Source organism: Hirundo rustica, chromosome 8 (assembly GCF_015227805.2).
Source record: "Hirundo rustica isolate bHirRus1 chromosome 8, bHirRus1.pri.v3, whole genome shotgun sequence".
Classification (NCBI taxonomy): domain Eukaryota; kingdom Metazoa; phylum Chordata; class Aves; order Passeriformes; family Hirundinidae; genus Hirundo; species Hirundo rustica.
Genome location: NC_053457.1, coordinates 1,466,584 through 1,478,217, shown reverse-complemented (window position 1 = coordinate 1,478,217; position 11,634 = coordinate 1,466,584). Strand labels below are relative to the sequence as shown.

At 39.8% G+C, this 11,634-nt stretch overlaps 1 protein-coding gene across 4 annotated transcripts in view; it reads right to left on the bottom strand.

The window, feature by feature from the left end:
• Positions 1–588: 588 nt before the first annotated feature.
• Positions 589–11,634, bottom strand: part of MYPN (myopalladin) — a 71,475-nt gene continuing 60,429 nt past the window's right edge. For all 4 annotated transcript variants that reach the window (XM_040071084.2, XM_040071083.2, XM_040071082.2 and 1 more), the window contains 4 exons: positions 10,523–10,730; positions 9,568–9,733; positions 7,214–7,347; positions 589–5,260 (listed from right to left, as the gene is read on the bottom strand). In XM_040071084.2, the coding sequence (XP_039927018.1) occupies positions 5,109–5,260; positions 7,214–7,347; positions 9,568–9,733; positions 10,523–10,730 (660 nt within the window). In that variant the 3' untranslated portion in view covers positions 589–5,108. The remainder of the gene's footprint in view (positions 5,261–7,213; positions 7,348–9,567; positions 9,734–10,522; positions 10,731–11,634) is intronic.

The following is an 11,634-nucleotide window of genomic DNA, read 5'->3' as shown; positions in this document are numbered from 1 at the left end:
AAGTACATGGAAATCAGGTGGGAATTGGGAAAACATGGTTACATGAGAGAGCAAAAATGACAGGACTCATCCTTTTTTCCTGTCCTCTTCTTTTCTGTATCTGAGCTATGAGATCCAGCTTCCTTCAAGTGTTTGGTTTGCATCTGCAGCTTATTTAAAACCCATTCCAAAATGTACCATTAATGGACCCTTGCACAAAGAAGATGCTCAGTTGCTCATGTTGGAGGCATGTGCAGGGAAGAGTGAACTTCAGTGTGGTTTGTGTGTTTGATTTGCCCTCATGGAGCTTTTTCCTGTTCAGGTGCTGGACGCACAGCCAGGGGTTGGAAAGATCAGTGCTCTGTGCCAGGCCCCTGTGCCTGAGCGCACAGAGGTGCAGCAGTGCTGGTCTGGATTCAGCAAACAGGTATTCCAGGGCAGGGTGGGGCCAGGTGACCTGTGGAGCAGGCAGACTCTGAAGGAATTTTGAGACAGTGGAGTTCAGCTATGGGAGACTGTAGGTAGGAATATATTTTAAAACCGATGGGAACTGATACCAAAAATTGTTTAAAAAAGCAACAACTTTATTTCACAGCTAGAAGCATGGCTAATATATAACTTGACAATATTTATGATTTTCTTCTAAACAATGTAAAGTCTGATTTCGTTAATCAGCTGTCACAGCAAAGTTCTGAGAAAACTTCTGGCATTGTTGCACATGTTCACAATTGTTTGAACATGTGGAGGACAGTCTTGTATGCAACTCTGAAACATTTATTTAAGTTCAGGTGAGGTGAATGGAAATACATTACTGAACAGGCAGGTGTTTGGTTTTTTTTTTCCTTTCATGTGCACTTAAAATATCCTATAAAAATGACATGAACATTTTTCTTCCCAATGAGAATGACTTTAAAAAAATCAACTTTAATCAAGAAGAAATATTAACTAGAATTTTAAGTCTCAAATTGAACATTTTTGTATTGGAAATAATAAGACAGTTATCAATTAATCACTTCTCTGGTATTAACAGTATAAAGATTTCATTAGGTTTTGTAAAGACATTTTTTGGAAACTAAGGCTTTTAAACCTGGTAGCATTAAGAACACAGTTCTTCCATGAACCTGTATTCCGGATTCATTGGTTGAAGTACTACAATTACTGTGAACAGTTGGGACTGACAGTTGTTTACGTATTGAGATGAACACTGCAGACCTGGGTTTTCCTTTTTGCAGTGTGTGCTCGCATCTCCTCGTGTTAGCAGATGTAAGGTGTTCAGGAGGGTTGCTCCACCTTCCATGTGGAAGCAAGGAACTCAATCCTGGTTTTAAGGCAAGAGGTCCAATGATATCAGTGCAGACCCATATGTAATGCTGCTGCAGGCTGCCTTTGCATCAATCTAGACCAAAAGTTTAAAGCAGAAATAATACTTTTTGAAATCTAGAATTGCAACACAAAAGGTGTCGTTTCTGCTGTAGTTTGCAATACACCATGCCCCTGACTGGTTGTATACAAAACCAGGACTGGGAGCAAATGGGAAACTGAATAAACCTACAGGATTGTGAATCAGTAGGTGCTTGAGAGGTTACAAACATGAGCGTTTCTGTATCACACACAGCATTATGCTCCACATTGTGGTGGTTTCATGGACTTTTGGAAGTTAATAAATAACAGTGACTTCAGTGGAGCATTAAGTTTTGTTGCTGCAGTAGCCTGCCCTGAATAAGAGAATGAAAAGTTTGTGTTAGTGTGACGTGGAACTGATTATTCAGTAAAAACCAGCAATGAGCAGCCCTGTTGTTCAGGAGGGAGCAGAGTGGCTCTAGCACATCCTGACATGGTGTGGCAACACAGGACTGTCCTACCGTCCTTCTCTTCCCCAGGCCTTTTTGCCTAGTCTTTTCTACCACTTAACAACACAAACGTAATTTTGGTGTTGTTTTCTTGCAAGTTCTTCCTTGTGATGAGCACATCAGTACCACTCGTTAAACAGCATGGACACCCATTCACACAAGGTGCCTTTACAGGCTCACTTCGTGGGCTCAGTACACGCAGAGGAGAAATGTCCTGTAGCAGTTAAGGAACAAAATGTAACAACTACAGACCATTTGGGGTTAGAGCATGAGTTCGTTTTTATCAGAGCTACTGAAAGGAATTGAAATTGCTGACTTCTGCATTTTGTAGAAAAATGTGAAGGGTTTTGATCTTTTTGCCAGGAAATACTGTTCAGGAGAGAACATTAGAATTCAGCTAACACATCTTTTGTTATCTGCTTTCTGTAGCCTGAGTCGCACTGGGATTTCTGGGGCCCCTTCTTGAATGACTAAGGATTAATCCTTCTTACACAGACCTTTAGGAAAAGTCTTTCAGCTTCTTGTCCTCCCACTTCCAAAGAACTGAATGTGCACGTTAAGAAACATTGTACCACTGAAAGGTCAGTATGTCAGCTCAGGTTGTAATGATGCGAGTTTGGAGACGCTCCACTGATATTGCAGAGAAAAGGTGAAGAGATACAGTTTGTATGTTTGCATTGTGCACTTTGTCTTTTAATTTGCACTGCGTTTTAGGGTGCGAAATCTGATGCTGTAAAATGTGGAAACCACTACTGGTGTCAGTAATCCTGGTCAGTGTGATTCCAGCATGGGTAACTAGATACTTGCCAGTGGTGAGTACTAGCATTCCTTTCTTCTGCACAGTGTGAAGAACTCGTGTAGCTGGACTTGCCTAATAGGTTAGATTCCAGCAAAAAGGAAAAGTTTGTGCTTGCTTGAATTCTTAGTTTCTACTCAGCTACAGGTAACTTAGTGCAGGTAGGATATTTAGACAGGCAGTGGAAAATAAAATAATTTAGGAAGCATTGAGTGATTTAGGTGTGAAGAAAGCTCAGGGGGTCATATAGTCCAACCACTCATTCTCAGCCAGGCAAAAGAGCCACAGGGGACTTCCAAATAGGCCATCTCTTGACTAAGCTTAGGGATAAAGCCTGATGGCCAGTATACAACCTGGAATATTTGAGATCAAAACCTACTCTCTGGTTTGTGAAATAATGGGAAGACTGGGGCTGTAGATGTAAGTTTGATCTTTTGTTTCTTAATTTCCTACCTTTCCATTTCCCAACAGCACTGAATTAAGCAAGCAAAACCCAATAACGTTTCTTGGATTAGTTTTCCAAGAGTAGTAGCTAATATGGGAAACTTGAAGTTTTGGGTGTAGTTTTGGATTCCCTAAGCCATCCTAAAAACCAAGTGAAGGTAACAGGAGTAGTAGATTCTCTGTCCTAGAAGATCAGACCCACGGTATGTCTTAAGTTGTGCATCTCATTACTGAAGTCACTTAACTCAATGCGTCACTTTTAATAGCTGTGAGTTTTATTTGGTTTGTCAGGGAAGAGATACAACATGGGCAACATTTGCTTTCCCATGGAAATTCCTGCACCTTGTTTTAACTCTTAGGATAAGATTGTGTTTTAGCTTTCTGGTCTGTCCAGTCTGGGTTGAGTTGCCTGAGGTTTCTAACAGAAGTATGAGGGTTATAATGATGGTTTTGTTTTATTGTGTTCACTCAGGTGGGAAGTAAAACAACACAAGAAATTGGCTTCCTCTAAATCCTGAGGGAATCCACAGTTAGGAACAAAAGAAGCTCTGTTTGCGGAAAGCTCAGTGAAAGGCATTCTCCTTTTCAGTCTCTGGCTATATCCAATATTCTTTTGCTCTTAACTCTTCATTGTTTTCTTTGCATATGGGATTTTTTTAAAGTTAAAATTTTAAATTTGAAGAAACCCCAAACATAGTCTGAAATGAAAGTATCTTAGAATTTTTTTTCATCTCAGTGACTTTGATCATGACTTTGTTGCATCTTGCAGCCATGTTGAAAGCAGTAAGTGCTTGAAAACAATGTCTAGAGGAGAGGGTTAGCAGTAATTTAAAGATGCAGGAAAACATCTTAGACATTCACAGATTCTAACAGCTGGGAGTATTAATGTAAGTGCATAGATGCCAGTATATATTTAAATCAATCGTGTTGTCACTTAAGACCTATTGAGCTTTCATTAATTTGCCTTATTTATTACTACTGGTTTTTTTGGTGTTTTTTTTAGCTTTTTGCATATAAGGGTTGCTTAACTTCTTAACTTTTGTATATTAACAGTATTTTCTGTCTTCCTATTAGACACCACAGTTGTTATTGTTTCCTTAATGGTGGTGAAAATTTACCAGGTCACAATTCCTTTCCATTCAGCTATAAAATGAGCTAGATCGTAGATGCACATTAAAAATTAGGAAAAAGAGACTGTTATTTAAAAGCCATGAAGTGACAAGTTTGGTTTCATCTGTGTTAAAGTCAGAGGATCACTAACATGAAAAAAGTATGAAGTACATCTGGAAAATAGTTTCAGCTACGGGCTCAAGAGAGCATGTTTCAGACAACAGGAATTTCCATTTCCTATGCACCTTATGCACATGCCCTGTACCTTATTTTATGAACCCTTACATCAAGAGTACACAGTCCATGGAGTACACACACACACAGATATAAATATTTAGGGTATACAGCTGTACCTAGATGAAATGCTATATTTATCTAGTCTGGAGTTCAAAAATTCTAGAATAGGTTGGCATAATAATCATATATAAAAATGAGTTACATCTTTTTCATTTAACTTGTGCTTTGTGATTATTTGGCATGTTTTTAAAATTACATTCAAAGTCTTGTTGTTTACCCTCATTCAGGACTGGTGTTACTGTAATGTCAGTGCTTTCACTGGCAGTATTCCAGCTAATCATCATCAATCCTTACCATGGCAGCTACAGTGCAGTAGCTCTAATTCAAGAAAGTGGTACTGGCTTTTAGGTGCTGAAAACTATGTTTACTATGTAATTCTTAGCAAACTACACAGTACTGAATTTATTGCACAACACTCCATACCACAATTATCCTGCATTAAAATCATACACAAATGTCTCGTACGATATATTACTTGCAGCATTTGCAGCAGCAGAACCCTTAATTACAAACAAGTTGCTTGTAAACCTTGAGCATCGTGAGTTGTACCTCTTTTTTTTATTATTATTATTATTTAGTTTTTCACAGTTCTAAGTATCTCCGCAGGTGGAACTGAACCAAGTGTTTGTTTTTCAAAGTTCTTCACTCTCCACCAACTTTTGGGTGGGGGATGAAAACAGCATAGGGCTCTCAGGAGCTGGAAAGGCAGAGAAGATGTCGAGTCCTTGGCGGCTGCCACCGGGGCGGAGCTTGAGTGCTTGTGGGATTTGCCGGTGCCACTGAGCTGGAGCAACAGAAACACAATGGGTTGGATAAACCTCTAGTTCGGGTTACAGAGGAACAGTGGAAATCGGTACACACACCTGGAAAGTTGCTTCCAACGTCCTTGAGAGCACAGCATTGTTCTTTCTGGGTTAGGGCCTGTTCTTTCAAATATTATCAGTGGCATTGTGCGTTCAGCAATTCGGTTGCAGTCTACAGATAAACTGTCATCCCTGTTCAGTTCAATGGCAATATTTGCATGGATTTCACCAAGTCCAAAATTTAATGATTGAATCTTTGGAGCTTTCTCCAAAGCCCTTGCAATCAAAATTAAAACATACATAGAATGTATGTATGTGGCCAGGGATCTGATTCTGTACTGCTTCATCCTCTGGATGGCTTTTCTTTGAGGAAGTGATTACAGTTTTTATTGCCCTGTAGCAATTATTACTACTAACGTGTTTTCTAGATTTTTTTTTTAAATACTGAAAGAAGTGTAACCCAAAGACACATATTCAGTAATTTAAAAGTAGCATTCTACATGTTGCCGTATGATCAAATACTGCTAAAATTTTGTAAAAATATTGTATTACAGAGTAAGTAGTTGTTATCCCTAAAACACCTCAGACAAGGGAAAATTATAATATCTTTGCCAGTGTTTATCCATATGGGTCTGCACCCAACTTAGCTAGACATATCTGTCAGCAGTTAAAATGAAAGCATATGAAAATGGAAGTCAAGTTCAGACTCTAATGCTCTGAGGTAACTTAGTGTGGGAAACAACAATCTACATGTTAGGCATTCATAGGAAATGTCTTTCCATGTTGAATTTTGACCCTATCTGGAAATATTTTAAAAAGAGCCTCCTTTTTTCTTGCAGCGCCCAATTTGTTTCTACTTGAACTCATTATTTATTCATTATTATCTTTCTTTGCAGTCAGAATTGCAAATATCAGACCACACCTTCAATCTCTCCACCCCACCCATTCAAAAGAAAAATTACTTCTGTCACTCACTTTGAGGTGTGAATTACATATCTTAGAAAATGTGGTCTGAATTGGGATAATTTCTTGATTTCTGTATTTTTCCCGTTTGTGCCATGAATAATATTTAATTTGAAAATTTATGTCTTTCAACATTTAGATACCTAAGGAATGTTAAAATTTTGTTTCACCTTTCTTAAATCAGCCTCCCTCTAGTCCTCTCTTGAGCCTTCCATTACTATTGCCCATACCACCACAAGGTGGCAGGAGGCTGACAGAGATGCACGGGTGACTTAAAAAACAAAATAGAAATATGACTTTGAAAACATGGGCTCTTTGTTTTTTTTTTTTTTTCCTTTTAAGGATCTGGTTCTAATCCAACCAGTTATATATATATAATATATATATATGTATATATAATCCAGTTTGTGGAACATGCTTTCTGTTTTAGTATGCTGCTTTGCTGATCAAAATACTCTGCTTTTTCTATTCCATCTTGCAGAGATAATGGTTAAATGGTGTACTGTAGTTCTCGAAGAGGGCTGGGGCCTTCTGAGTTCCTACACAAATGTATCAGATGCAAAGTAGTCTCCATCAGTTAGGCTTGGTTTGCACCCCCTGTGCTCTGTGGAAGAAGAGTTCTGCTTTCTTGTGTGCAGCTTACTGGTCTGTGAGGTCAGGGCTGTAGCACAGACACGTCAGGGGCAGTAGAGTTAAGGCTCAACTTGAAAATACATGCTTATGTGCCTAGGGATTCTGGGACGTGGAAGACAGGAGTAGAGAATATTGTGCAAAACTCCTGCTTTGGCTTTTTGTCCTTACCCTCCTTTACGCCGATGCAGCAGAGCTGGTTTGGCCGTCTAGCTGTACCTTTATATCTCCTCTGGGGCCTTATTAAGCTGTGGCTCTGCTGTGGCACTGATTTCTAATCCATGCCAAATCCAGACTAAGCAGTAGTCGGGGCCTTGTTTTCTTTCCCAGCCAAGACCTACCGTATATGTCGAGTCGAGCAGTACAGGAGACAATGCCAGCTTCGTTCTTTGCAGACAAGGTGTACCAGCCAGCATCTGCTTTCTTGGCAGGCTGGATCAGGAGGCAGACATACCCTGTTGTATCTTGATGCATGCTGCAAAGCAAGTGTTTGGGAATTAGCATTTCTCAAGAGCACATCAGCTTTCAGATTGTAAACTATGCATATTAAATATGAAACAGATACGTTGTCATCTCTATTCACAAAGACGTAGCGGTCTATAGTCCACAGATTTGCTTTCAATATGGCCTCAAACAATGATCAGGAAATCTCAGATCTGTTCTGGCTCCCCTCAGTTGTGCACAGCCATGGTGTGACTGGGGGAGCTGAATTGTTACTCTATATAGATCACTATTAGCATTATTTATTGAATACTAATGAGCTAAACCTATGCAAAGCTGCTACACAATCATACTGCATTTTTTCCTAGTTCAGAAGCTGGAACAAGGACTTAACAAAATACCAAGAGCAATTCTACAAAGTTGATATTTTTCACAACAGAAACCAGAGCCAGTCAGAAACTTTCTTGGGGCACCCTTCTCCATGAGAAAATGACCAAGCGGGAAAATCAGCAAGATTGGTTTAGCCAATACTCTGAAGGAAACCTGTTGTGTTGTTCCCTCCACTTCCTTTGCTCTCCAGTGATCTAAGACTTTGTGGCTCCAATTTCCAGGAAAAAACTTCTCAGTAAGATATAACAGAAATGAGACTCCTCTGCTCTCTAGGCTGAGGCTGGTCCTTTTTCTCAACCCAGGCGTTTCTCTGATAAAGGACGTGTGAGATGAGCACTACAGAACACTTGAAGTTCCAGGATGTTCTTAAATTTGAGATTTTGTTTCCCTATGAACTGGCATGAAACCACGGACTTGCAGGACAAGAGGACATTTTGTGTTCCCAACAACTCTAATAAAAAAGGGAACATTCACCCTTTGCTCCCTGCACTACACAATTTGCCTTATGCTGGGGGTGCAGTAGTACAGGAGCTGGTGTGTGTCCCTGTTGTGATACAAAACCTCTCTTATCTTCAGGCAGGAAGGCACCAGTGAGGCAATTTAGGGACAAACAGGGACGATGCTGCCCGTGGGTCTCTGCAGAGCCACTGGAAGCCTTTGGGGCTTCTGGTCTCAGCTGGCTGAAGTAGGAGAGCTGTCACAACCCTTATGCTTGCTCCTGGCACCGTGGGGTGTAGGAGGTTTCCCTTGGCCACTTCTCTGCTGAGCTGAAGCAATAATTTGTTTTCTAACCTTTTGAGAAACAACTGGAAATATGGCATTTTAAGACAGTTGTTCATTTTCCAGTAACTAGGGTGTGTGCATATGTCTAACCAGAACCCCTGTTAAATGGGAACATCTGTATGGTGTAATCCATGAATTTGCTAATGGCAGACTCAGTCCCCTCCTCCAGATTATCTCTAAAGATATTAAACAGGACTGGGCCCAAACCATACTGACTACAGGCTGTAGAAGGTCAGAGTTAGGTGGGGTTTTTGGAGAGGGACAGCAGTATCTGGGTGAGGACAGGGTGATCACTGAAAGAGTTTTCTAAGAATGCTTTCCTTTGTGACTGGCATCCATCCCTAGCAGAGTCAGCTTTCTGTACCGATAGCCTGCAGCTGTGTGTGAAGGGGTGGTACTTCTTGAAGCTGGTCTCAAACAGCCAGTGACTGCATCAAGTTGTTAGTAGGAGCTAAGTGGAAAAAAAACCCTAAAAATCAGATATAAGCAAAAGTGCAAATCTTAAAAAAAAAAGAAAGCACTAAATTTATCATTAATTAAAGCCAGGCACATTATTTCATCAGCTTATCCTTTGTAAAAATTGAAAAATAGTGATGCATTTGACTGCAAGAGCTGAACTTGAACATTGTTGCATTTTGTAAGCACGGATCAAAGTCTTTGCCTTTGTTTGTGACCAGCTCTAAGTTTCTCTATCTGACGTGATAAACTCTCCATCACCCCATGTTCTGGGGCACTGAAACTGTTCAGAGTCTGAATCCATACCTAGTTGGAACTAAACTGGGAAAAAATAGCTTAGCGAGAATAAGGTGCTGAAATGCATTAAGATACCATATCAGAGTATGTTTGATGAGGAGATTCATACTGTCTGTCCCCACTCTCTGAGGCAGTGGGGCCTCGTGCCTTTGTTCTGAACCAAGGAAACAGCCATTGTCCGCCCCACAGGGAGGCAAGATGCACGCAGCTCTGTGTGGGTGAAAGAAGTTGTTGTAAAGCACCACCATCTGTGCCATCACAGAGGTTTTCATGGAAGCTGTTAGTCCAGCCACAAGAAACTTCTGGCATGGGTGTGACGGTTCAGTACCTCATCCTCTCTCTGTTTGATGGGATGGTCTCGTTGTCTTTCTTCCAGTAAAATACGGGAGGTGGCATTCCCACAACTCTGCCCTCTAATCTGACGGGGTAACCTTCTGGAACACCACAGTTCTGAAGCTTCTCCAGAAACATGGGCGCTCTTTGGACTTCCTTTGCTGGAAAAGGAAGTATTCAACAACAGATATTTTATTCTTTGTTTCTCTTTGGATAATATGGAAGAACGTGATAAAAATTATTCTTGTGATACCAGGATAGGCTGTGAAGTTTTAGTGGGATGTTGGAAGGGAAGTGAAATGCCATGACATTAACCTCTGTAAGGGAACATAAAGTAAATAATAGGCAGAACTGAAGTTCATAAAAGAATATATGCACGTCTAATGGGTCTAAACATACTACCATTGCAGGAAATGAATGTCAGATCTATAAATTTCAATATCTCACATCTTTTAAGGCTTTGTTAAAGGGCAGTCTTCAGATTAAATTTTTCTATTTAAAAACATTTTTAAAACAATAAAATTTGGGCTGAAATCTGAGATACCTTAACATATATATTATGAATTCAAACCCTAAGCATTTTCTGGGGAGCAAGTTAAGAATGTCATTTTACCCAGACGAGAGAGGAAGGGTGATAATGAGGCAGAACTCTTATCGCACTCTGTTGGTAACAGGAGTGCACTCATCTGAGCACCAGGTGCATTTCCCTCCATCAGCTGAGGAGGGAAATATATGTATAAAAATTACATATCTTATCTACAGCTGTTGGATTCTCCTACTCTCCGTGCATTAACTATTTATCTATACTTTTCTGTAGGGAAACTGTGTAAGTAGTTTCTGTGTGAGTAGTTTCTATGTAAGTAGAAACTTAGGTAGTAGAAACTACGTAAGTTTGAAGAAATGCATACAGATGACTTCATCATTGAGATTAGTTTTTCTGTGCTTCTTACCTACAACAGTGAGCTCCAGAGTGAAGGAATTTTGTCCTGTTTTGTTAGTGGCAAGGCAGGTGTAAGTTCCAGCATCACTTTGGGAGAGAGGATCGATGAGCAGAGAGTGCACTCCAGTCTCTCTGACCAGCATCTTGTGTCTGGCATCTGGGAGCACAGGTTTGCCATTCAGGAGCCACGTCAGGTCTGGAGTTGGTAACCCACTCACCTGAGAGACAGGGAAACAGCTCGAGACAGATGTCCAGCTGACAGAGAGAGGTTAGGAAATTCAGAGCTAGGCCTCTTTACAAACACCAGCTGGATCATGTCAAAATCTAGATCAGAAAGTTTTTTTTTTTTTTTTTTTTTTTTTTTTTTTTTTTTTTTTTTTTTTTTTTTTTTTTTTTTTTTTTTTTTTTTTGGTAATTAGTTCTCAGTTTTTGTTTCTCTGCTGACTACTTCCAAAAGGGAGAAAACCAGAAAACAAACGAGCAAAAAGATTTAAAAATACATTAAGTATCTACATTTTTCTTTGTCAGAAAGAAAGAAACTTAGATTGAAATATGAAATTAGAATTCAGAGTCACAAAAGACTCTTAATAATCTTCTAGTTTTCCCCTTCTTAGTGCTGAATATAAATCACATTTCTCACTCTAAAATACTACAGAGTTTAACAGATGAAAAAAAGTTCTATACAAATTACCTTGTATTTTGTAAAATTTGATGAAGAATGATATAATACTTCATAGCTGTTGAACTTGCATGCTTTAGAACACTACAAATTAAGTATTTTTTGAAAGATTAGACTGCATTGTAGTATTAAAAACCTTTTTCAATAGGGTGCAGTGCTTATGTCTAAAATACTGCTTTCCGAACAACATTTTACAAAGCGGAGAGAGAGGGAAGTGGAACTTGCCTGAGTGAGGACTGCTCTCTCCCAGGTCTGTGCAATGCCAGACATGCTTTAAGGCTTCACAAGCTCTGCCAGGACAGCAGAGCTAGGAATAAGCAAATTCTTTGGCATGCTCCTCGTAAACTTTACATCGTAAATTAAGTAGTAATGACTCTTGCTCATCTTCAGTTCATTAGCTTGTGCCTCAGAGCCTCTACCCTCTTCAGGGTAGAGGTCAGTGT